Genomic DNA, 27,013 nt, shown 5'->3' on the forward strand with positions numbered 1-27,013 from the left:
TTGGGACTAGTGTTTAAAAGCTGGTTTAAATGAATGTAGCCTTTTTTGTAATGTTAAGCTGCAAAGAAACAAGGTGATACCAAAAATCTTGAGCAAGTGATTCAATTTATTGAATGCATTGATACAAATGTCCAGATAGAAGACAGCCACACAAAACTTTATTGTAACATAAATCAGAAGTGTTCTCACCAAGTGGGTGGGTTGGGTTGCATTTAAACAGAGGCTGCATTGCCCAAAATCACTTGCTCAAAGCTGTATTAAAATACAAGGAAGCCACCCAAAACAGCCTTGGGTGTCAATGGGACTTATACTTCTTTTCAGCATGAAATGACCACGAAATCTGCACAAAAGTGTGTGTGGACATATTAGCAGCCCTAACAAAAGGATCACTATTTTACAGGGAAAAAATATGTACTAAAAGATACTCAAAGCATGAGACATTTTAACCTATGCGTTCTGCTGCTGAGTGATCTTTTGCTAAATAACCCACATTAAAGCGGTTACTCTTCAACACCACTTTGGCAAGGCTTCTGACAGAAAACAAACACAGAAACATTCAGCAGTTCAGAACATGAGCTGCTGGTAAGCAATTATCTGACAGTTTTAAAAAGCATAAAAATCCTCCTCAAGTTAGTTGTGCAAATAAATAACATGCTGAAATGTTTCCATTCCCAGCAAAGACTCGTCAAGTGTTAAGTTTCACTATTTGTCAGGCCGGAGAAAGGCTGAAAGATCAGGAACGCTTGCTATGGGTCCAGTGGCACTGGTTTTGTGGAATTTTACTCTGTTTATATCATTTGTTTTGTGAGTATTAACATCCAGACACTGACAACCAACTTGCGGGGATAAAGTGCTCACTGCTGCCATTTGTGGAAATATAAAGCTATCCCATTTTCACATTAAGGGGGAAACTGTACCAGTTGTTCTGGTGATTATCTTGGCTTTCTTACATTTCTATAAAAACTACTTTTTTACACAAGGTGACACGTACGCATGCCCATGCTGACAAAAGCCTTGAACACGCATTGCACAGAATAAATACATCGATCAGAGACACAGCATACTGGCCCTGACCCAGCTCCTATTGCTCTTCTCTTCGGCCCTTTTCCAAGGGACAGGATTGCCAACACAACCTGCCTTTGCTTTTTCCATCTCAATGGATCCAGGCATTTCGCTGCAAAGTCTTTTATCTTTGCTCTCTTTTTTTGTCATTGAGACTTACATTATATTTGGGTCGACCAAAGAACCCAAAGAGATTGTATAAATCTTTTTTTACAACAATTAAACAGGAATGTTTAATTTTACAAAGAAAGCAAACTCGCTCCATAGTACAACAGGACCAAAATAACAAAACAAACCTATGTACAAGCCAAAACGATACTATTTACAACTTAGACTTGCAACCCAAAGTTAACTTTTGAGAAGTCCCCCCTCCCTGATAGTTGAATATTAAGCACTCTTCCTGAATAAATTACATAAAACTTTACATTCAGATAAATATTTGGAAAAGGACTGGATCATGTTTGGCTTATATATAGATAGATGCATATTCTGCAGCTGTTTGGTACACAGTTTAAAAAAATTAAATACTGTGCTCTCAAAAAAGAGCATTTTAACACAAAGCCTGGTATTTACAAGAGAGGCGAAGGCGTGACTTTTTATAAAATATACCATCTCTTCTATATTAGAAGAAATTCTGAAAGAAGAGATAATATGTGAGTGAAATGTAAGTTTGAAAGAAGTGAATGAAGACAGAACAAATACTATATTATATCAAAGTTGAAGGGAAAGAGTGCACCCAAAAGGAACTGGCAAAGTGCTTGAAGGCTGTCGTTCATAACTACATGCAGAGAAGAGGGATTGGGACACTTTTTCTAAGGAAGGGAAAAGAAAGACAGTACTGTTATGGTACAGAGATATTTCTTCCAAAAAGAGAATCTGAAATATACTTTTAAAAAACAGAATAATACATAGAAATCGTAAAGCAACAATAAAATATTTTCGTCGCTGTCCCCCCCCCCCCCCACACACACACACACAAAGAAACACATGCATTAACAACCTCTGCCTTAAAATGAGGATAAAAAGGAGAAGGCCCATTTTCAACACATACATAAACTCAATGCATGCAAAACTTTTCATGCTGATATGATAGTTTAGTTAATTATCCTAGTACAAACAAAAGGGGGACGTACAGCAGCATTTCCTATCCTTATCAATAGGAACATTAACATTATTAACACTGATATTGTATAAAAGAGAAATCACTGAAAGAAGGCATTTGTTTAATAAATAAGACTATATATATATAGTCTTTGACACACACTCCTGCTGTGCACATCATAGTAATAAAGTCAATTTTCCAAAGTTGCCTTTGTTTGAATTCTAGAAAGGGTTAAATGTGCCCATTTTTAAATAAAAAGATTCACAATCCTCCATGGGCTACTCCCCTGTGACACACAGTGCCACAAACATAGTGGTGAAAATACAATATCAAAGCTAATCTACGGACGGCTTGTTTTTGTACAATATATATTATTTTTATACAATCAAGAAAGATACAATTTGTATCAACAAACAAAAGGTCGTTTCTGGTTATTTGAGGCATTGCGCTCAGCTGCTTTTAAAACCACAAAAGGAAAGGAGTGGGATAAATGACCAGAAAGGGATCCTATTGTGACCAAGGAGGGATAAGGAAATCGGTTGACCCTGACCCCATATAAATTTTTATTTTCAGATTTTAATCCCAATATTTTTCAATTAAGCACCATCTAAAGCACATTTCCATTTCCACTCAGTTGCCATAAAAGACTGAATGAAACAACCGATGCTCCAAGGCAGGTGCCGTCCTAAGTCCCAAGTTAAGAGCCCTTACAAAACCAATGGAGCAATGGGTTAAAATCCATACCCAACTTGCCAGGAACAGCCCACAACAGCGTCAGCAGGACGCTTCTGCAGCAGGGAAACCATCACTGAATAGTGATGGATAAATCCAAAAATCCCCACCAAACAGCAATGATATTGTTGACAAGGGCTGAACGTGTCCCTTTTGCTTGGGAAGGATAAGGGTGAGCGAATGATGGATCTGGCCATTGTGAAAACAGAGAGCACTCTTCTTGCCCGCAAATCAGATGTAAAACCATCTAGAAATACATTTGAAAAGTATGGAGTCCACCCTCCACATCTGCTGGGATTAGAGGTGCAGGGGCCCCAGGAAAGTAGAGAAACCAGGAATCTCTAAGGTCCCCAAAGTGATTCAGTGATCAACATCTGCTGGTGGCTAGTTACAGTTTGCTCCAAAGGACCTAGGGAACACTTCCATGGAACTCTCTAGGTCCTCCAGATTTACCTCTTGCCAAAGTTGACCATAAAGCCACACTGGAGGATCTAAAGATTCCTAGAGATAACATTTGAATCACATCCGTAAAAGTCAACATTGCAAATGTGGAGGACAGATCATACTACCTCTGGCTATTGTTACTGCCTGGATGAGAACTGGGCCCATATCTTCCAACAGATAACACACATGCTATGGACTGGCTGCTGGCCATGGCCCATCTAACCATCTAGCCTAAGGCCTGTTCATCCCTCTATACAAACTTACTCAGAAATATTCCTGACGCAACCAGAGAAGGGCCATCAGCCATTCGGAGCATTGGTGCAAGTGTTCAAGGAAAGGACCCCAGCCCCCCAATTTTGTGGTTTTTCTCCTCTCTCCCTCCAAAAAAGGATCCAAAAGCAACTTGAAAGCAGCTGGCGAGCCCTGACCAAAACGCCAGAAACAACCCTGACTGCAGCCTCACATTCCGTGTGTTTCAAAGTAAGAAACATTAGGCAGTGTCACACCTTCTCATGAAGAAACCAAAGGCCGGGAAACCAGGCCTTCTCGACTTTCATGAAAAAAAACTACAGTAGAAGTCAACAAGTCCTAGCTCGAGACGCGCCGAGTTAGTAGTAGTGGTTCAAAATGTTGAAATACACATTTGGATTTAAAAAGGGCGTCCCGTCAGTGCAGCTTGCTTTTTATTTAAAAAAGAAGAAATCATGGCAGCTGCCACCGCCAGAGACACCTCTTGCGGGAGACAATGGACTACAGAGTTGCCTACCCTGAGCCCAAAAGACCCATTGCACAAACACTGCAACTCACAGAAGCAGACACACCCCTTTGCATGGAGGTCAGAGTGCAAATACAAAACCAACTCAATCCTTCAGCATCTCTTTTGGCCTGCCCTTCAATAGTAAATAAATCTGGCTCTATTTATACCTGAATTTGTTGAATTCTATATCATCATCAACTCAGGAAAAAGGAGGAACCAAATCTGAGAGACGACGTCTTTGCTGCTTTTGACCTGAAATAAACTGATCTATAAAGCTCAGAAAAACTAAATGCTTTCAAGCATTCCATTTTTCACTGACGTTCCTTTCTTCAAAGAGTATTTCCTAACCAAAGTTCAACAAGCATGGTAGGTCCATTTTCTCCCTATTTGAGCTTTATTTTTTTACCTACAAAAGGACATTTCCACAACAAGTGGATTCTCTTCACGATGGGGCCATGCACCGTGTGTAAATCTGTGGATGCTATTAAGAACAGCAGCCCAAGCTTCCCTTCATAAAGGATGTTTAAAATGTGGAGAGCTTATCTGACTGGAGCAACGTGTCCATACTGAAAACTATACTCTGACGCATGCAATATAACTGCTAACAGTTTTGAAGGACCTGTTTTCAGACATATCAACATGTGGCCTTTGGGATTCAATAAGTGCATCCATGCATAAGGTCTGTGCTGCCTGTTAAAATGCCATTTTTAAAAAAGAACAGCTTTAAAAATCCTTAAATACTCATGTTTGTAATATAACCTGCATCACATGTCTTAAATAATTGCGACAATATACAGAGTCATATATCACCATTAGAAACTATTTACAGTTGCAGAATTATCACGAGGATCTGCATAAGGGTCATCTATCAATAATTTATCTTCGCAAATTTAAAAGGGAGTGATGTTTAACGCCCCGTTTTCAATTTGGCCACAATCATGGCGGCCAACTGCTGTGCATCAGTCATGTGTGGGTTCTTCTCCATGACAGAAAGGACAACACCAGCCGGGAAAATATTGCAGAGATTCTTATATGTCTGATACTGATGTTCAGGGATGATGTGGGGCTCCTGCAGCTCCCCACAGACCCCAACCCATGGGTTGCGCCAGAGCTGCTCCATTTTCTCTGGCATGCTCCTCACCATCACAGGCTCATAGCACGGCTGCATGAGGTTGCTGCTCAGAGGATAGGAATGGTAAGCATAAGTGTCCGTGGGACAAGGCAGTGGGTCCCAGCTGGCATGCTGTTCCCGGCACAAGGGTGGCCGCTTCTGCCGGGTGGGATTGCTCTCGTACAGCCGTGAGTCGGAAATGCTGTCCATCCTCGTCATAACAAGGGCACGGCTCGGCTGAGTGGTGGCCGATGGGTAGACGTTTGGAGGCGTGGGATAGTCCCCCGGGCAACTGGACCGTGCCCCAACGACCGGATGCTGGACGTGGAGCGCCAAATGGGAGGTCGAGTGTTTGTGGGGAGGGCGTTTGGATCCTTCTGTGCCATAGCTCTGGACTCTAGTCAAGGCCTCATGATATCCCTGGGAAAAGGGCGGGAGGCGGTTTTGTGGTGGGAGGCGGGCCTTGATGTCCTCGGGGCTTGCATCTCCCACCCCGAGGTAAAGGTCGCCATATGAAGAGTAAGGATCGTTGCTCGTATGGCTTAAGCAAGTGTCAGGACAAGGGCTTGAATTTCTGGAGTATAAACCTTGCTCGACCTCCGCCCCGTAATAATCCGTGTTGTGCATGCTGCTAATGCTCAAATTGGAGAAGTCACTGAGCATAGAATAATAGCCATGGTCTCCCAAAGACTCGTATTTTGGGTACTGATCCGAATAATTGATGGAAGCACCGTGGCTATTAGTGACCAGAATTGGAGGATACTGCACACTGGACATATGCTCCAGGGAGGACTTTTGATGCGTGAAGTGAGATGAACCCGGTACTGGGCTACTCGCCGATCGGGTGTTTAAAGCCCCAGCTGCGTGGCTTTTGGAAGGTGGGATGATCGGGACGCTCAATGCTGAAACAAGGGAAGGGACAGAGTTGGCCTCAGACTTCCGGGCCATTGACAGCCGGTCCTCGGGTTCCACAGCCACAGACCGGATGCTTGGGTCAGACTGACGTTTTGGAGCAATGCGCTTAACTTCCGACGCAAGGTCCCCTTTGGAGAGTACTAATCCCGTGCCACACTTGGCCAGTGCTCCTTCGCTCATTGTTTTTACAGCAGAGAGTTTGGCACTGATGCGAAGCTCATCTGCTACGGATCTCAGTGGCTGGTTTGCACGTTCAGGGTGGTAATATTTACACTTGTGTCCGTAGGTGCATTTTTTGCCTGAGGAGGAAAAAACATTTTAGATAGGCATGATCTTTGCAAAAGTAGTATGTCAACAGTTGAGGTTAAGGTTCAAATCTCTGATCAGATGTAAAAACCCCATATATTTAAATCCAGCTCTCTTAAAAGAAAGCAGTGGCAAACCCTCTCAGAACAAACTCTGATACAAAAACACAACAACAGACAGAAACAACTTGGAGACACATCAGAAATAACATTTCTTCTTCTTTCCTTCAAACTAATGAAAAGCCACACACTCACCATAGGGACACGGTTGCTTTTTATGTTCGGGTATAACAGGCTTCTTCCTTAGGAAGTTTTCAAGGCTAGGGCCATGGCGCCCTAATGGGTCATCAGGTGGCATAAATCTGGAAAACACAAGGAAATGTTACCTATGGTATTTAAATGTATCTAAAAGTATAGAGAAGCAAGAATGCTGGGGGCGGGGAGCTTCTTTTGAATCCTGCCACATTTATGAGCTCAGAAAAACCAACCATTGTGACTAGGTTCCTTTGTAAGAAGAAAAGGCTGAAGTGGGGAGGCTGCTGTAGTGATAAACATAATGGGGGAGGGTTGTTGTATGTTTTCCGGGCTGTATGGCCATATTCCAGAAATATTCTCTCCTGACGTTTCGCCGACATCTATGGCAGGCATCCTCAGAGGTTGTGAGGTATATGGAGAAACTAACATACCATATACCTCCATATACTAATATCTCCATATACCTCACAACCTCTGAGGATGCCTGCCATAGATGTGGGCGAAACGTCAGGAGAGAATGCTTCTGGAACATGGCCATACAGCCCGGAAAACATACAACAACCCTGTGATCCCGGCCATGAAAGACTTCAACAAAACATAATGGGGGAGATTGCAGGCCTTTCTTATCTTAAGATGAAGCTGGAAGGAACAATGAAATTGTAGACAAAACAATGAACATTTGAGTGCTAGATCAACATTAAGGAGTTTTAGTAAGGACCTACTTGTCATTGACAAAAGAATACATTAGCAGCCTTTCCTCTATGAATTTCTTCCATTCTGGCTTCTCATTTTGGAGGTCTCGGTAATTGTCATTGGACACAATGATACCATCAGAGTCATAAGCCAGCTTCACTATGAAGCGGTCATCGTAGCAGACTACCCGCCGCCCTTGAACCCTCCGCGATGGAGTAAAGACCAGGATTTTTTCCTTCTCCAGTTTATGCAGAATTTCTTGATCTGCAAATAACAAGACAATTTAAGAACCTGTGAAAGATCAGGGTGCTCAGATAGGTCAAAACATGATCACAGCATTAACTGGAATATTTTCAGTTGTTGTCAAAGCTCCTCAGTGGCATCTCTAGAACTACTGGAACATTTTGCACAAAATGAGCATAATCCATGGCGCCTGTGGTTCACGATGCAGAGACCACCGTTCAGCTCAGGTTCGCTTATCCTTCCACTTCTTCATAATTTGTAGGAGGCTGAGATAATAAATGGCACCATACCTCTATGAATCCTGTTGTGCTAGACTTCCTCTTTAGGTGGTTTTGTACTACAGCTTCCAACACCCCACAAACCCTAACACTTTGATATTTGGGCTCCTTGTAATATTTGTAATGCAGTTTCACAGCCATTCTGCACTCTATTCCAGATTGTGGCCCAGTCTAGAAAAAAAGTTCCTCAAATGCTGAAACTGTTCTATAACTGTTCTATAGCTTCAGGTGAGATTATGACATCACTACATGCTTTTGTTTAAACAAACAAAAAAAGGCCCACAGAAGTAAAAACACCCCACTTACTGCAAGGCAAAACTGCCTCCTGGCAAAAATCCAAATATGTGCTCATGCACCTGCTATCAGAAATGGGGAAATCCAGAAACAGGCCTGCCTAGCCTGGGCTTTAGTCTCTGGTTAATATGCAACAGATGTTTTTCTACTTCAAAACAGATGTTTTTCTACCACAAAGCCCTTTCCTCTTACCTTTGTCATAAATGGGGTGTCTGAAAATGGCTCTCTCTCGAGGCACACTCAGACAGGACAAGGACTATAGGTCCATGAGTCTGCAGAATTCACCATTGCCATTGATAATAGAGCCAAGAGGATGGATCATGTTTCATTCACTTCACTTTATTTCTTAATTAGTCGCTCTCCACCAGAGTGCTCCAAGCGACTTACAATTTAAAATATCATTCCAGAATATAAAAACTTTTAACATAAAAGCATTCAACAGTGACTATTTGGCAAATTAGATCTGATTTACTTAAATGCACAACCAAACAGCCAAGTCTTGAGCACTTTTACAAAAGGTCGCAACTCCGACATTGCTCTAATATATGGAGGCAATGAGTTCCACAGAATTGGAGCATAGGTCGAAAAGGCTCTATGCCTTGTAGCTTCCAGGCATACCTCCCTAGGGCCCAGTACGTATAGGAGATTTTCCTGGGAGGGTCGAGGTGACCACTGATGGAAAAAAGGAATGAGGCGGTCCCTAAGATATAATGGTCCTTGGCCATTTCGAGCTCTAAATGTCAGGATCAGTATCTTGTAAGAGATCCGATGTTCTATTGGTAGCCAATGCAGTTGTTTCAGAATCGGTGTAATATGGGATCTCATAGATGATCCCGCTAGCAGCCTGGCTGCCGCATTTTGAACCATTTGGATCTTCTGGGTTTTTACCTTCGGAAGGCTGGCGTATAAGGCGTTACAATAATCCAACCTAGTGGTAACTGTTGCATGGATTACCGTTGCCAATGCTAGTTCATAAATTCAAGAAGGCCAAACCAGAATTCTCAGTAATTCTGGCTTACTATTCCACACAAAGACATAACCCAGCATATCAAACTAGGATCATTTTCTATAGAGAATGCCTTCCAATATCTATGCCCAGTATAGAACAACATCCTCATCTTAGAAATGGCTTCTGTTTTACCAATTAAAGAAAGCCAACCTTCATCCAAATCACTACCTGTAATGGGTGCATCTGGCCGCGACTGCTCTTTCCTCCACGTTGGCACAAACACCGTAATGTCCTTATGGCCCTTCTCCAGAAACCAGTCAACAGCAAGTTGAATCCCACGACAAGAAAAGCCTTCTTTATTCCCATGGCTGAAAAACAGGGGGGAAAAGCCATGCTGAGTGTGCCAGTTTTTAGCATTGTGGGATATACCTAAAAAAGCTAGTGAGCTACATGGTCTGGGCTTAGACTTGCTCAGTGAACCCGGTCAGTCTCTGGCCCAATTCTATTTTCACCGTAAACCACAGTAAATCTTTTGTTAATTCCTGCTTGTAATGCAAGCTGTTAAGCAAAGCAGAGACCTTTCCTTTGCCATTAGTTAAGCAACATGTCAGAACCTGCACTCTAAGACTCGCCTCACTAAAGGTTTCTTTGTTTATTAAAATATTTAGATTCTGCCCTAGACCATATAATCACATCAATTTAAAGCAATACATAGTATTCATAGTTTAAAACAACTGAAGCTCTGCACCTAAAGACTGGTACCTGCAGTTTCACCTATCCACATTTGATTAAATATTTCCTGTCTTAAGAACATTTAGGTCCTCCATTCTTCCCCTAAAAGTTATTCATTTCAATAGACTTCGCTATTACCCGCATTTTCATATTTCCGTGTTAAGTTCAGGAATACATCCCCCATGGATATGGGAGTCATGCTGTATCACATCATTTATCCATTAATAATCTGGTAATTTAAAACCAGTTACAAGCATTTAAATGAATACCAGCCATAACACATGCACAAACCAGATGAAGGCTTTGGTAAAAAGTCACATTTTAACTTGGCCCCAAAATGATACCAGCATTGGCACTAATTGGGCTCCCAAGGGGAAGGCATTCTACAACTTGAGTGCTACTGCAGAGACCTTTTCCCGTAAATTCCTACAATGTACTGCACTCCTATCAATAGGCCACAGAGGACAACCCCTCCAATAGGCTGGAATTTTCAGGCGAATATCTACAGAAAGGTGTTCCCTCAAATATTAAGGTCTCAAGCCTTTGGGGGCCTTAAATTCCAGCACCCTGAATACAAACTAAAAGAATCCAGTGTAATTCCTTCAAAGCTTATGTTATATATGGTTTCTAAACTGTGTTCCAGACTTATTGGAGGGGAAAGAAAGACACAGTGCTTCCCCTGCCAAATTCAGATATTCAGATTCAGGTGGAAGGTTTGTGTTTTGTTCAGTTACTCCAACTGCAAACGGGAAACTGGGCAGCATGCATCAGCATGTTTGCTTGTCCAAAAGAAGTCAGGATGCCAGCTTCTTTCAATGCCCAAACATGCCCTTTATTTCATACTCTAATCTAACTCTCAGGCTAAGGGCAGGAGGACTTGCTACAGAAACCTTCTTATCCCAGCCTGAACAACAGCTGGGGTAGGAAGGAGACTCTTATTTTGGCTTAGCAAATAACAGATTGAGTATTTTTGTGTCTTGTGTATTTTAAAGCAGTTCCCCTGATTTATTTTCAGAGGAAAAATAAAAATCTATAGAATGTGAACAATGCCCTGGCAGTTTAGAGACTACACCACACTGTTGAAAAGTGTACATTCTATGCGTGTCTTATTCAGAAACAGTTTTAACTATGAATTTTAAAATCACATTATATGTTTATTGTCTTCTTTTTAAACTGAAAGAAGAGGCAGGTAATACATACATAAGTTGTTGTTGTTGTTGTTGTTGTTGTTGTTGTTGTTGTTGTTGTTATTATTATTATTATTATTATTATTATTATTATTATTATTATTATTATTACATTCAATAGGATATTCTCCCAGGTAAGTATATACTGGGATTATGAACACAAAACTGAGCTTTTACATGAGACTCATCTATCTCAACAGGTTGAATGTAAAGAATCCTTGAAAAAAGATGCATTATTGTTGTTTTTACAGCCATTGTTTGCCATCTTCATCCATCTTGTAATATTTGTATTTCTTAACAGTGATTAAAAGAACAGTGGCATACATCAAGCTAAATTTAGGTAAGCACAGACAGCAGAATGGCTGCCTTCCTCAAAAGTATTTTACTATTGCCAGGTTACCTCATTGCCACATTGCTGCCATCAATGACGATTGGTCTCAAATTGTCAGAGCTGTCCACCACTTCGTCTTCCAAAGAGAGCTCAGGGCTGGCTGTCTCCTTTGGGCCAGGGCCAGGAGGACCAGAAGTGCTCCCGGTACTCGCCTGCCCTTCATTTTCAGCCTTGTTGCCAAGCCGCACAAGCTCAGCCAAAATGTCATTGATGAGAGCATCCGCCCCCAGCTTGTTCAACACGGCTTGGATCTGATCCCCGGCGTAGCCCAGTTTTACAGCAAAATCTATTTTGGCTTGGTATTCTTTGTTCAGGCTCGTTTTGTTCTCCTCCAGCTTCAAATCCTGGAGGAGGCTGCTCTGTGAGAAACTGGGGCGGTCCAAGCAAGGGGAACGGCAGAGCTGCCGATGAGGCTTGTGGGAAATCTCCTTCTCCTGCCACTGTGGGTTGCTGCCACTGTTCCTGAGAGGTGGCGGCTGCTGCTCCGGCTCGCTCTCGGAGCTTGTCCACTCCTCCGACTCCGGACTGCAATCCCCGCCATCTTGGTCAGCCACCCTCTCTTCTTGGGAATGCCGCTTCTCCATTTTCAGCTTTTCCACCATAGACCAGGCCGTCATCACGGTCACCTTCTGACCACTGATCTCCAAGCGCCACTCACTGCCAAAGCTGCCCAGAGTTTGCCCTCTGCCGCACCATTGTGTTAACTACTTGCCAATCTCCGACATGCCCATAGCCAACCATATGGTCCTTGAAAGCCTGGGAGACAGAATATACAATATGCTCAATTAGGTTTTATGAACAAGTGTGAAGTAATTAATGTGTTTACAAAATACATTTTTATTTAATTTGATACTTTTTGCTAATACTTTGAGTCATAGCAAGTTTAATTCCTTGGTCCCCACTCCCCACACTAACTGGATTTAAGAAGGTGGCAGCAATTATACTTATGGCACCCACACGCTAAATTCAACATTGAAGTTAATGCACTGTCGGATAGCTGCCTGTCACAACAGCAGTTGTGAATTGGAAACAGCTTCCCCAGTGCACAGAGGCTTCAACTACTGAAGAAACATTTGCAGGGGAAAAGCGCAATCCTGCCCAATCTATTCACACATAATTAGCAGCGATAGGAAGAAGACTTATAGGCCTCCTATAAGAAAAGGAGGCCCAAAATTTCACTCTCTGCAGGTGAAAGAACTGCATTGTAGCCATTACAGCAAACATAAACACAAGTGACTTTATGTTTTATATCTGTAGGCTGCTATTACCCAAAGTGGTGGTCCCTAGATTATCTACATTGCCCGGGGGGGGGGGGGGGGGGGGTTAAAAAAATGACACTATTCCAAAACTCATGGAAACTGTAAGAAAATATTTTGCAATCTGGAACTGATTGTACAATTGTGTAGACAGAGCATTTGTTATAATTTGTAATAATACTAGTGCCCTTACTGAATGAAAAAGAAAGTGAAAACATGGCTTCTGAATGGGGTAATCCTTCCTTTAGCAATCCATGCAAACTATGCAAATGATGAAGGGGAATTCTGAGCTAGAAAACACACTTTTGTTTGCTCTAAAGTTAAAGAAGCCAAGGGCTTTGTTCTCATTTGCACCTCTACAGTTGCGAACACACACTATGCAGACATTCACCTCTTGGTGGCAAATATGACAGGGGAAGAAGAAAGAGAGAGGGAGGGAGAGAGGGAGGGAGGGAAAGAAAGATTAAGTAGTAAAGATGGAAGCCTCTAGGAAACCAACACAAACTTTTCGACATATGTGGGACACAACAGAAACCTTCAGAGCTTTTCGCATGACTCAATACTATGAGGAGTTTCACAGACTGGAGTAGCCCTCTTATGATCATAGCTGATGGGACAAGAGTGTGTGCTTCACATCTTGGTTTCTTCCTGTAGAAATCTGGGAACTTCCACATATAATATCCCAAATTCTTCACACTTGGTCTTGCAGGATTCCTCATGCAATTTCACTACACACAAGCACACACTCAATACCCAACAGTTTCATGTACCTTCAGCACAGGGAGAACCACTGCTTTAAAGAGACTGGTAACAGTTCTTAATATCTCTTTAAAACACTGGTTCTCAACCTGGGGTCCCCATATGATTTTGGCCTTCAACTCCCAGAAATCTTAACATCTTGTACACTGGCTGGGATTTCTGGGAGTTGTAGGCCAAAACCATCTGGGGACTCCAGGTTGAGAACAACTGCTTTAAAGATACACTATTTTCCAAAAGTTTCAGCAAGTATCATACAGCGTCCTTCACTCTAGCAACCACCTTCTTGTATATCCACTGGATCCTTTTCTTTAAAAAGCTGATATAGCATTACTGCCAAATCACCATATAGATACCTGAAGCCAGATATGGATATGTGAAAATGCCTAGAGAGGACATATTTTGTCAATAAATAAACCATGGACACCAATCCCAAGGATCATACTGCATTTTGCACACCAGACTATTCACTGGAGTGTTTACTATTTCCTCCAAAAAATATTTTGAGTGGAAAGGATTATATCTTATCTGCACCCTTCACTCTGATATATATGATCTTGGAGACATTTGCAAAGCTTATCCATTTTCATCTTACACACATAACCTGTGCAACAAGCCACTATGCACTGTTTAAAGCAGGGGTCCTCAAACTTTTAAAGCAGAGGGCTTCAGAGGGCAATCCTTCAGAGGGCAATCCTTCAGACTGTTGAGGGGCCGAATGATCATTTAAAGAAAAAAAATGAACAAATTCCTATGCACACTGCATATGTCTTATTTGTAGTCCAAAAACAACAACAACAACAACAACAACAAAAACTAAAGAAAAATACAATATTTAAAAATAAAAACAAATTTAACCAACTCAAACCGAACAGGATTTCGATGGGAAGTGTGGACCTGCTTCTGGCCAACAAGATAGTCAAGTTAATTAGGATTATTGTTGTTGTATGCCTTCAAGTCATTTCAGATTTTGGGCGAGCCTAAGTCAAAATTTATTTATTATTTATTTACTACATTTATATCCTGTCCTTCTCACCCCGAAGGGGACTCAGAGTGGCTTACAATTTATATCTATATACAATATATTATATTATTAGCATAGAACAATATTAGCATTATATATTACTATATTGAATTATACCACTATAATGTAATATTATTAGTAATATTACATGTAATATATAATATATAATTAATATTATTATATGGTATTATTATTAGTATCACATTGTAGTATTTCTATCAATATTATATGTATATACAATATTATATTATTAAAACTGATATAAAAATATTATATTATAAAACTGAGGGCAGGGGCCAGGTAAATGACCTTGGAGAGCCGCATCCGGCCCCCGGGCCTTAGTTTGGGGATCCCTGGTTTAAAGTACACAAAGTGTGAGCTATTAGCAACAACTTAAAAATCTATACTCAGACAACAGGAGACAACTCAGAAGTAAACTTAATGTTACTAAACAACATTAGTGCATACAAATCCTTAAAGAATTTCTAATTCAACGATTATTTCTCTTCTTTCCAATGTATGCTTATAGTCTCTAGTGAAGCAACAAACTTATGAGAAATACGAACAATGAATTGTTTGCAACCCCCATATTTAAGTAAGCAACTATGTAATCAAAGTTTTATGTTTCTACTTGAGAACTTTCCAACTGTCCTCCCTTTTTACAAAGTACAAGAATTTATGTATCCAAAAGTACAGATTATTTATTATATTAAACGAGGAAACATTACTAAGTTTGTAGCAACATCAAAAGGGGCATTTTAACACTCAGTGTCCTGCTGAGCCACTTTCCCAATCTGTTTTTATCCCTATAATGGGAAATACAAGCACCTAGAAGTAAAACCAACTGAAAAGCCATGGAAGAGTTTGGCACTCCACTGCAAGTTGGGTGCCTTTAAGGTTATTATTAGAGCCAACTTCACACTTAAAATGTTATCTTATTTCTTCAGTACTAAAGCATGATGTTGATTTTCCTATATTTACTCTTTAGGTTTCTTTAACATTTCTGTTCTGCTTCCATTTTATAGGCCAGCAAGCTCTAAGAAATTTAACTCAAAACACTTCCTGGAGACTGCTGCCCTTTCAACTACAGGATCATGAATAAGAAAGACTTCCAAATGTGTCACAAATCTCAAATTTTAAAAGTAAACTGGGGGAGGAGGGGGAAGAAGCCACCTCTGAGCCCTCTGCCATTCCGATTCATTCACACTGGCATACTCACTTCCAACTGCCATTACAGAAAGCGGCTCAGCTGTTCTCCACGCTGGTAGTAAAGGAGGCGAGCTCTCTGCCAGCCCGGAGGAGCCTGCATACAGGGGGTTTTCTGTTCCATGGGTGCATTACGAAAGCCGTTCTCTGCAGAAACACACCCACTTCCATGACTCACTGGAGTTTCTTGCCTTTTCGGCTTCTGCATTCTTTTTTTAACGCAACTGTCGACGGGTTGAAAAAGCTATTAAGAAAATTCAGCTGTGTCACTTTTCCATTTCAAGCCGGTGGAGGCTGGGGGAGCTACAGTCATGTGAGAATCGTGACTACCTCTAAATTAATGTTTATGTGGAGTTAATTACGGTGTGTATGATTTTAAGAGAGAAAGGGAGACAGTGAGATAGATCCTTACACTGTTAAAAGTATGTACAGAAGCTGTGGGATTGCAGCATTGAGTTTTACCATTCAGGACCCTAACCATGCTATTCTGTTCTTGCTCCCTCCTGCTTTTCTGGTTTTCACTTTAAGAGCTGCCATTGTATATCTGCTGGACATGCTCTGTTCTAGAGGGCAATTGTGTGCAGAGGATGCATCCTTTTTAAAGAATATTTTTCACACACATCCCAGAGTTTGTGTTGTTGAGCTTCTGTACATTTTGGGCTTTCCCTAAGCCTCCAGAATTTCCAGCAGTGTTCTGGCTGTATAAACAACCACACAGGCCTCTAAACATCAGAAATGGAGCAGTGATTCAGTCAAGTTGATGTCTGGGCCATGCTTTGGCTGTCACCTGCTAGAAGACTGCCCAATCTCCTTGAGTGCTATGTGTGCAATGTAAGAATGGTGGGTGGTATAAGAGTGCAATACATATACAATTACTGTTGAGTTGGTGGTCCTTCTCCTGGTCTTGGAACTTCATTCAATGGCTGATTGTGTTTTCCTCAGGAGTCTACTCCAAATTCGGACACTGAAAAAATGGATGGGAGGAGTTCCATAATTAGAGAGAGCTCCAGTGTTCAAGAGGGAGTTCATTATTTTGGGTTGTTCTCCAAGGTCTCAGGGCATGCAACCTAGGCTGAGTGCTCTTTGGGGGAGAAGGTCAGTCTTTGTTTTCTTATATAGCCCTAGGGCTAATAGCGGCCTGCCACTGAGTTCTAACAAAAAGAAAAATTACAAGGGAAATACACCACACTTTGAGAAGCTAACTGACTATGGCGCACTCCATAGAGTTCTGGAACTTGTAGTGCAGCAGTCCAGCCTGCCTCGAACATCATATTGTCTGGAACACATTTTCTGTTCTTCCAGCTTGTCAACCTTTATGCCAGTGGGCTAAAGGAAAGGACAAGGAGTTCTAACCTTTATGCTCAAGACTCTTGCCCAGCATCATCAACGGCAGAGCAAACATTTTACAAGCTGGGTCTTACCCAGGACATCACACTAAGCCAAACACATCCTTCCTTATTCATACCCGAGAAATAGGTTAGAGTTGTTTGCTCACTTGTTTTTGTCACCTGGTCTAGATAATACAATGCAATACTTCAGAATGTTAAACCTTTGTACCATAAGGTAATCTCCCTCATATAAAACATATTCTGAGTAATAATCCAACAAAGGAGAAACACTACAGCCTCCTGATTTGTAACATGAAAATATGTTATCACTCAGAAGGGAAAACTTTGCACTACAGCTTTAAGTGTTTAAGCCTCTGATGCCCATTGCTTAGCAACCAGGCATCCTTACCTAAACACGGCGTTTCAGCAGAGTCACGACTGACTGGCTGATAATACAATTCAGGGAGAACATGTATTTGAGAAGTACTTGAATTCTACTCACATAGTGCTGTATTTGAAGTATCAATACACTTTCTACACAGTAAAATCAAAGAAAAAGGTTTCCCTAGTAATTACATTCTACAAGGTTATAATATGCTGAAAAATAATAATTTTTCAATTGTACATGTTCAATTCCAGCTTTAAAAGTATTAAGGCATAAAGGCGGCTAAATCATGATATACAACACGGCTTTATCCTCATAAGCCAGACAATGGATTAAGAATAATTTTAAAAGAAGACATTCAATTTAGATGGAGGCGATGCCTATGAAAAGGTTCTTCAAGCTGCATTGAACATTCGGGATCCAGTGAAATCAATAGGAGTGTTCTGCTGTTCCAGGTTCCAAGAAGCCTATTTCTGTTCCCAAAATAACTAATGGCAATGAAAATAATATGAACAGAAATAGATATTCTTGTGAGGCAAGGAACTTTGCTCTATGAGATGGGGATAATGAGCAGATCCTTGTGACACTGAAGTGGTATGTGTTAGCTGAAGCGATTACACATCTTTAGAAACACAGGCCAAAGATACAGTAATGAGCAATGATAATATGGGAGTTGTAGTTCACCCACACTCACAGAATCCAGCTGACATTGCATCGAGACTACACTTCAAACACAGGCAAACAATGCCTTTCTCAAATGACCCAGGCACCGCTGGATCCCCAGCCTAGTCTATATCTATATCTAGATATATATAGCTCCATTGGCTTCACTGGCTGCCGATATGCTACTGAGCCCAATTCAAAGTGCTGGTTTTGACCTATAAAGCCCTAAACGGCTCTGGCCCAATCTACTTGTTCAAACGTATCTCCTCCTATGAGCCAGCAAGATAGCTAAGGTCATCTGGTGAGGCCCTGCTCTCGGTCCCACCTGCTTCACAAGAGCGGCTGGTGAGAACGAGGGACAGGGCCTTCTCAGTGATGGCTCCCCAGCTGTGGAACACCCTCCCCAAAGATATCCGACAAGTCCCAACCCTTTTGGGCTTCAGAAGAGCCCTAAAAACATGGCTATGTGCCCAGTCTTTCAAGGAATAAATGATAAAGATGACATGGATGGACCTATGGATACAGCACGAGGTTTTTTGGATGAACGGATCTGATCAAATGTTTTAAATTTCTATATTGTAATTTTATATTGCATTTAATAGTCTTAATTGGTTTTATGTATTGTTTGATATTGTTTTTATGTGGGCATCGAATTGTTGCCATTGTTGTAAGCCGCCCTGAGTCCCTTCGGGTGAGAAGGGCGGGATACAAATGTTGGAAATAATAATAAAAAAAATCTATATTTATATCTATATAATAAAAGTCAGTGTTTGTATGCGGCGGACAACAGTGTGGCGGAATATGTATGTATGTGACAGCTTTCTGATTGGCCATCACTATCACAGGCCACTGTGACCACTAGGAACGACGAACCTGGCCCAAACTTGACACGCTTTAAACCCATCACGCCCAACTGTACATACAGGCAGGGTTTCAGGGCAATTGTCCTTTGCCTCTGGGAGTTGTAGTTCACCCTTATACAGACAGCACCGAACTCAGCTGACTTCGGATCTGGACCAAACTTGGCACATAGCCCCATCATGCCCAACTGTACATACAACTGTACATACAATCTTGAGGTGTTGTCAATGCTATATTGCACTTTGTCCATTTTAACTGAGAAATTACCTTCCCCATTTCGGCCCATTTCGGCACATGTTGCACGTTGCCTGGGTTCTATGAATTAGTCTCCAGTGTTAATATTGTATGTTTTATGTTGATTTTAATGATTGTTTTTACTGTAATTGATGTTTTTATTGGATAACTGTTTTATTGCTGTGTTTTGATATTTGATTGTTTTATCGGGCAAGGCCCCATGTAAGCCGCCCAGAGTCCCTTCGGGGAGATGGGGCGGGGTATAAAAATAAAGTTGTTGTTGTTGTTGTTGTTATTATTATTATTATTATACAGGTAGGGTTTCGTGGTGATTATCCTTTGCCTTTGGGAGTTGTAGTTCACCCTTATCCAGATAGCCCTGAACCCAGCCGACCGGATATGGAACAAACTTGGCACACAGACTCAACATAGCCAATTGTGCATACAGGCCTGCTTTGGGGGTGATTGTCCTGGGAATCTGGAAGTTGTAGTTCACCCTTATCCAGACAGCACTGGACCTGGCCAACGACAGATCTGGACCAAACTTAAGTGATATTTCCTCACATCCCAAAACAACTCAATGCCCTCTACTAATAACCCGGGCACCGCCGGGTCCCCAAGCTAGTACGGTATATAATAAAAGACAATATTTGTATATATGTGGGTATATATGTATGTGGGTATGCGGGTATGTGGCAGCTTTCTGATTGGCTCCCACTTTAACAGACAACTGTGACCACCAGAAATGACGGACCTGGCCCAAACTTGGCACACTTAAACCCTATGACCCATTTTATGTCCTGGTGCCATTTGGGGGACGATGGGCCATGGATGATGAGATCTGCAGTACTTTCAATCGCTTTGCCTTCCACAGACCACTGCGACGCCCACCAGTGACGTAACTGGACAAAACTTGGCAGGCAGAACCCCCATGACCCCCTTTATGTCCTGGTGCAGATTGGGGGGAAATGGACCATGGATGATGGGATTTGCAGTACCCTCACTCACTTCCTGAGACTATTGTGCCTACCAGGAATGACAGAATTGGACCAAACTTAGCACACATATCCCAAAATACACACTTTACATGCTGCACCACTTTGGGGGAGAATGGACCAAGGATTATAGGATTTGCAGTACTTTCAAATGCTGTGTCTATGACAGACCAGTTACTCTAACCAATGATGAATCAGGACCAAACTTGGCACACATACCCCCCATAACCCAATTTATGTCCTGGTTCAATTTGAGGGAGGACATACCAAGGATTATGGGACTTTCAGTACCTTCACTCACTTGCTGAGACCACCGCAAATGCCACAAATGACTCAAGACCAAACTTAGCACACAGAGCACCCATGACCCACTCTATACCCTGGTGAAGTTGGGAGTATGATGGACCATGGACGATGGGACTTGCAATACCTTCATTATTTATTTATTTATTTACAGCATTTATATTCCGCCCTTCTCACCCCGAAGGGGACTCAGGGCGGATCACATTACACATACAGGCAAACATTCAATGCCTTTTAACACAGAACAAAGACAAGACAAATATAGGCTCCGAGCGGGCCTCGAACTCATGACCTCCTGGTCAGAGTGATTCATTGCAGTTAATTGCAGCTGGCTTGCTCTCCTGCCTGCGCCACAGCCCAGGCCTTCACTCACTTCCTGAGAGCACTGCAACCCCCACTAACGATGAATCAGTACCAAACTTGGTACAGAGAGCCCCCATGACCCACTCTACATTCTGGTGTGGTTTGGAAGAGTTTGGACCATGGATGATGGGACTTCCAGTATCTTCACTCACTTCCTGAGACCACTGCAACCCCCACCAATGTCTGATCAAGACCAAACTTGACACATAGAGTCCCCATGACCTACTATACATCCTGGCGCTGTTTGAGGGGAATGGAACATGGATGATGGGACTTGCATATGGGAGTTCACCTGCACCCATGGAACCTCGCTGACCCTGGATCTAGACTAAACTTGGAATACAGGCAAACAATGCCTTTCTCAAATGACCCTGGCTCACGAATGGGACCCTGAAGAAGGAGACAGAAGGCCTGATCTCTGCAGCCCAGGAGCAAGCCATCAAGACAAATGCAATTAAGGCCAAGATCGAAAAATCAGCTGACGACCTAAAATGCAGACTCTGCAAGGAAACCGATTAAACCATTGATCATATCCTCAGCTGCTATAAGAAAATTGCACAGACAGACTACAAACAGAGGCACAATTATGTGGCCCAAATGATTCATTGGAACTTATGCCTCAAGTACCACCTCCCAGCAGCAAAAAACTGGTGGGATCACAAACCTGCAAAAGTATTGGAAAATGAACACGTAAAGATACTGTGGGACTTCTGAATCCACACTGACAAAGTGGAAAAGAAAAAGGTTTGGATAATTGATATTGCCATCCCAGGTGACAGTCGCATTGATGAAAAACAACAGGAAAAACTCAGCCGCTATCAGGACCTCAAGATTGAACGTCACAGACTCTGGCAGAAACCAGTGCAGGTGGTCACGGTGGTGATGGGCACACTGGGTGCCGTGCCAAAAGATCTCAGCCGGCATTTGGAAACAATAGACATTGACAAAATTACGATCTGTCAACTCCAAAAGGCCACCCTAGTGGGATCTGCACGCATCATCCGAAAATACATCACACAGTCCTAGACACTTGGGAAGTGTTCGACTTGTGATTTTGTGAAACGAAATCCAGCATATCTATCTTGTTTGCTGCGTCATACAATAAAATAATGTTTATTTATACCCCACTTTTTCTCTCCACAGGGAAAATTATGTTGATTGATGGACCACTGAAATTAAGAATATTTCCAGATTTTCCTAGCCATCAAGGGGCTGAACCCCAAAGCATCTGTCCTAAAATGCTAGTTGTAACAGACCAGTGTTTCAGCTTTAAAGATGGCAGTCATATTGCTACAGAATTTAAGCAGAACACACTGTAAACAAATAAGTAAACATGGGGCACTACAGAACAGTTATGCATAAGATTTACTAATAATTTAAACTTTCCTCACAATTTCATCACTATCAGAACAGGAAATTAGTAGTTTGGAAAGTGCTAAAGTCTGAAAACTTAATGCAACAGATCTGTTCGCTAATCACATTCATCATCTCTGTTTTTTCAATGTTAAAGACCAAACTAGAGAGAAGAAAATTATCTAAAAGTGATAAAAACCATAACACTTTTCTAACACAAGCCCAAGTGAATGAAATACTACGAAATATTATGTTCCTTTCATTTCAATGGGCTTTAAAAAGTTACATAGTAGAAAATGTTCTTGTTGATTTGTATCATGCTTCTAAGAATAATGTTTTTAATGTTTTAAAATAGGGGCAGAAGTTGTGTCATTGTGGATCACATGGAGCACCAGCAACCCCATTTTTAAAAAAATCTGGGTTTTTTTTAAAATCCAAAATGGTTGACCACCACTCCTGGACCCTCCAACAGAGATGTTCCCTGAACCTCCTCAAAACCTGTTGAAGAATTAGGAAAACAACCAGAAGTAACTTCTAGATACAATTTTGCCTGATTTTTAGACCAAGCACGATCCCTGGGGAAGGTAATGGTAACCCACCCCAGTATTCTTGTCATGAAAACTATATGGATCAGTACAACCAGAGAAATGTCGGTATAACATCGGAAAATAGGACCCCCAGGTCGGAAGATGGTCAAAATGCTACTGGGGAGGAGCAGAGGACTAGTTCAAATAGTCCCAGATGTGATGACGCAGTTAGCTCAGAGCCGAAAGGAAGGCTAACGGCCGACGGTGCTGGAGGTGAAGGACGAATCCGATGTTCTAGAGATCAACACACTATAGGAACCTGGAATGTAAGATCTATGAGCCAGGGCAAACTGGATGTGGTTATTGGTGAGATGTAAGATTAAAGATTCTAGGAGTCAGTGAACTGAAATGGACTGGAATGGACCACTTCACAAAAGATGACCACCAGATCTACTACTGCGGACAAGAGGAACACCGAAGAAATGGAGTAGCCTTCATAGTTAATAATAAAGTTACGAAAGCAGTCATTGGATACAACCCAAAAAATGATAGAATGATCTCAATTCGAGTTAAAGGCAAGCCATTTAACATCACAGTGATCCAAACATACGCCCCAACCACAGCTGCTGGAGCAGAATTAGATAAGTTCTACGAGGATCTGCAGCACTTAGTGGATAACACACCAAAAAGAGACATTATTCTCATTACAGGAGATTGGAATGCTAAGGTGGGCAGTCAAGTGATAACCGGGATCACAGGCAAGCATGGTCTGGGACAACAAAATGAAGCAGGACGTAGGCTGATAGAATTTTGCCAATAAAACTCTCTGTGCTGTTTAAAATCTTGGAAGGTGATGCTGTCAAGGTGATGCATGCCATATGCCAGCAAATATGGAAAACACAAGATTGGCCATCAGATTGGAAATAATCAATTTATATCCCCATACCAAAAAAGGGAAACGCTAACGAATGCTCAAACTTCCGTACAGTGGCCCTTATTTCCCATGCCAGTAAGGTAACGCTCAAGATCCTACAAAGAAGACTCCAGCAATACATGGAGCGAGAGTTGCCAGATGTCCAAGCTGGGTTCAGAAAAGGCAGAGGAACCAGAGACCAAATTGCCAATATCCGCTGGATAATGGAGAAAGCCAGGGAGTTTCAGAAAAACATCTACTTCTGCTTTATTGACTATTCTAAAGCCTTTGACTGTGTGGATCATAATAAACTATGGCATGTTCTTGGTGGTATGGGGATACCAAGTCACCTTGTCTGTCTCCTGAGAAATCTGTGTAAAGACCAAGTAGCCACAGTAAGAACAGATCACGGAACAACAGACTGGTTCAAGATTGGGAAAGGAGTGCGGCAAGGCTGCATACTTTCACCCTCCCTATTCAACTTGTACGCAGAACACATCATGAGACATGTGAGGCTTGAGGAATCCAAGGACGGAGTTAAAATTGCTGGAAGAAACATTAACAACCTTAGGTATGCAGACGATACCACTCTGATGGCCGAAAGCGAGGATGAGCTGAGGAGCCTTATCACCAAGGTGAAAGAAAAAAGTGCAAAAGCTGGGTTTCAGTTAAACATCAAGAAAACCAAGATCGTGGCAACTACACCTATTGATAACTGGCAAATAGAGGGAGAAAACGTGGAGGCAGTGATAGACTTTATATTTCTAGGTGCAAAGATCACTGCAGATGCAGACTGCAGTCAGGAAATCAGAAGGCGTTTACTTCTTGGGAGGAGAGAAATGGCCAACCTTGACAAAATAGTGAAGAGCAGAGACATCACACTGGCAACAAAGGTCCGCATAGTGAAAGCAATGGTATTCCCCATAGTAACCTATGGATGCGAGAGCTGGACCATAAGGAAGGCTGAGCGAAGGAAGATAGACGCTTTTGAACTCTGGTGCTGGAGGAAAATCCTGAGAGTGCCTTGGACCGCAAGAAATAATGCTCAGTGGCTGCTCACTGGAGGGAAGGATATTCGAGGCAAAGCTGAAGTATTTTGGCCACATCATGAGGAGACAGGAAAGCTTGGAAAAGATCATGATGCTGGGGAAAATGGAAGGAAAAGTGACTGGCTTGACCTTGAAGGAACTGGGGGCGGTGACGGCCAACAGGGAGCTCTGGCGTGGACTGATCCATGAGGTCACGAAGAGTCAGAGTCGACTAAACGACTGAGCAGCAGTAGCTCACTACAAGGACGCAAAAAGGCCCTCACTTTTACAACAACTATTCATGCCTGATTTAATAAATATAAAGATATGACAGAAACCATACAACATATATAGACTGTAAGAAGAGAGTCTGCTAGGCTGTATCACAAACCTATCCCCCCACTTGAAATATACGCGATTGAACCAAATAGTCAAATGTGAGCTACACAATGCTACTATTAGATGGACCTGTAATTGGTTAAGCGACCAAAGAGTGCTCACCAGTGGTTCCACTTCATCCTGAAAAGAAGTAACTAGTGGAGTGCCGCAGGGTTCGGTCCTGGGCCCAATACTGTTCAACATCTTTATTAATCACTTGGATGAAGGTTTAGAGGGCATGCTTATCAAGTTTGCAGATTACACCAAATTAGGAGGGAGAGCTAATACTCCAAAGGGCAGGATCAGAATTCAAAATGACCTTAACAAATTACAGAGCTGGGCCAGAATTAACAAAATGAATTTCAATAAGGATGAATGTAAAATATTACACTTAGGCAGAAAAATGAAATGCAAAGATACAAGATGGATGATGCGTGGCTCGACAACAGCCCATGAAAAAGATCTCGGAGTCTTCGTGAACAAGTTGAACATGAGCCAACAGTGTGATGCAGCAACTAAAAAAGCCAATGCGATTTTGGGCTGCATCAAAAGGAGAATAGTGTCTAGATCAAGGGAAGTCATAGTGCCTTTGTATCTGTTTGGTCACACCTTACCTGGAATACTGTGTCCGATTCTGGGCACCATATTTTAAAAGAGATACAGTATTGACAAGCTGGATGGGGTCCAGAGGAGGGCAACTAAAATGATTAAAGGTTATTGTTATTACTTTTACTAATACTATTGCTCCAGCTGCAGAGGCTCCTTCCTAAATCCAACTCCCAATAATCTTCTATATTTTACAAAACAAAAGGATTAAATCTCTCCTTTCTCACCTGAAATACACATCTACAACATTAGTGATATGTCTGGTGGTTATTATTATTATTATTATGTCTCCTGAATCCAACTCTCAATAATCCTCTATATATTTTACAAAATGAAAGGAATAAATCTCCCCTTTTAGTAAATATTTACCAACCATAGTGAGATATCTGGTGGTTATAAGTATTATTATTACTACTACTACTACTACTACTACTGTTACTCCAGTTCTTGCATCCAGCTCCCTGCCGTCTTATATATTATACACAAAGCACTGACTGGCATATAAACACGTAGTGATATGGTTATTATTGATAATATCGTTACCACTTGTTCTTGTTCCAGTTCCAGCACAGGTAGACTACCCTTGCACTGGGAGGCTTGGCTCGGCCGCTCCAATTACCCCCCCCCCTTCCCCTTCAACCCCGAGGCCTGAGGCGCCCCCTGAGGCCTCGACCCTTACCGACTCTCCCTTACCGGTCCTTACCGACTCTCCCCCTCCTCCTCCTCGACGCAGCGGCATGGGGGCCGGCTCTGGGGGCGGAGGGCTCTGGGCCGGGCCTGCAGCCCCACAGGCCGCTTCTCCCTCTTCCTCCTCCGCCTCGGCCTTCCTCTCGCAGGCTCCGTCTGAGGCGGATTCTGGACCAGGCCGCTCGGGCGCCGTCGCCTAGCAACCGCGCCCAGCCCTCCTCCTCTGGGAGGCTACGGGACGGCGTTGCGCATGCGCGGAAGAGGGCATAGGCGCCTGGAGTGAGGACAGCTATTAGTACAGTATTCTTCTATCTATTCTATGCCTTCAAGGGGTGGCTTTAAATCACAATTCAATCATTGTTGAATTCCAGGGCCAGAGAAGCAGATGGCAAAAACAGAAGAATGGCCTGCCTCAGGGGAGTGTGCTTGCTCCATCAGTGTTTAACATCTAAACGAATGACCAGCCATTGCCAGAAGGCACAGAGAGTTTCATCTATGCTGCTGATCCTGCCATCACCGCCCAAGCAGGGAGCTTTGAAATGGTTGAACAGAAGCTCTCTCAAGCTTTTGGTGCTCTTACTGCCTATTACAGGGAAAACCAGCTGATCGACAAGCCTCTCGAGCTCCGAGGATTACCTGGGAAGGAATCCCACTGGAGCATTGCAGCACACCCAAATACCTGGGAGTCACCCTGGAC

General features: G+C 42.3%; 1 protein-coding gene across 8 annotated transcripts; it reads right to left on the reverse strand.

The window, feature by feature from the left end:
• Positions 1–86: 86 nt before the first annotated feature.
• zc3h12b (zinc finger CCCH-type containing 12B) lies at positions 87–26,517 on the reverse strand. 8 transcript variants are annotated; one of them, XM_062964076.1, is made up of 8 exons: positions 26,333–26,517; positions 16,569–16,656; positions 15,706–15,839; positions 11,460–12,206; positions 9,369–9,508; positions 7,406–7,640; positions 6,684–6,790; positions 87–6,422 (listed from the first exon to the last, which is right to left on the reverse strand). In XM_062964076.1, the coding sequence occupies exons 4-8, from the start codon at positions 12,065–12,067 to the stop codon at positions 5,005–5,007; spliced, it is 2,508 nt and encodes an 835-aa protein (XP_062820146.1). In that variant the 5' UTR covers positions 12,068–12,206; positions 15,706–15,839; positions 16,569–16,656; positions 26,333–26,517; the 3' UTR covers positions 87–5,004. The 8 variants fall into 8 exon arrangements, with proteins under 8 accessions (XP_062820146.1, XP_062820144.1, XP_062820147.1 ...); XM_062964074.1 differs by having other exon boundaries at positions 15,706–15,936; XM_062964077.1 differs by having other exon boundaries at positions 26,323–26,517.
• Positions 26,518–27,013: the final 496 nt, after the last annotated feature.

This window comes from Anolis carolinensis, unplaced genomic scaffold, assembly GCF_035594765.1.
Source record: "Anolis carolinensis isolate JA03-04 unplaced genomic scaffold, rAnoCar3.1.pri scaffold_12, whole genome shotgun sequence".
In the NCBI taxonomy this organism is placed as follows: Eukaryota; Metazoa; Chordata; class Lepidosauria; order Squamata; family Dactyloidae; genus Anolis; species Anolis carolinensis.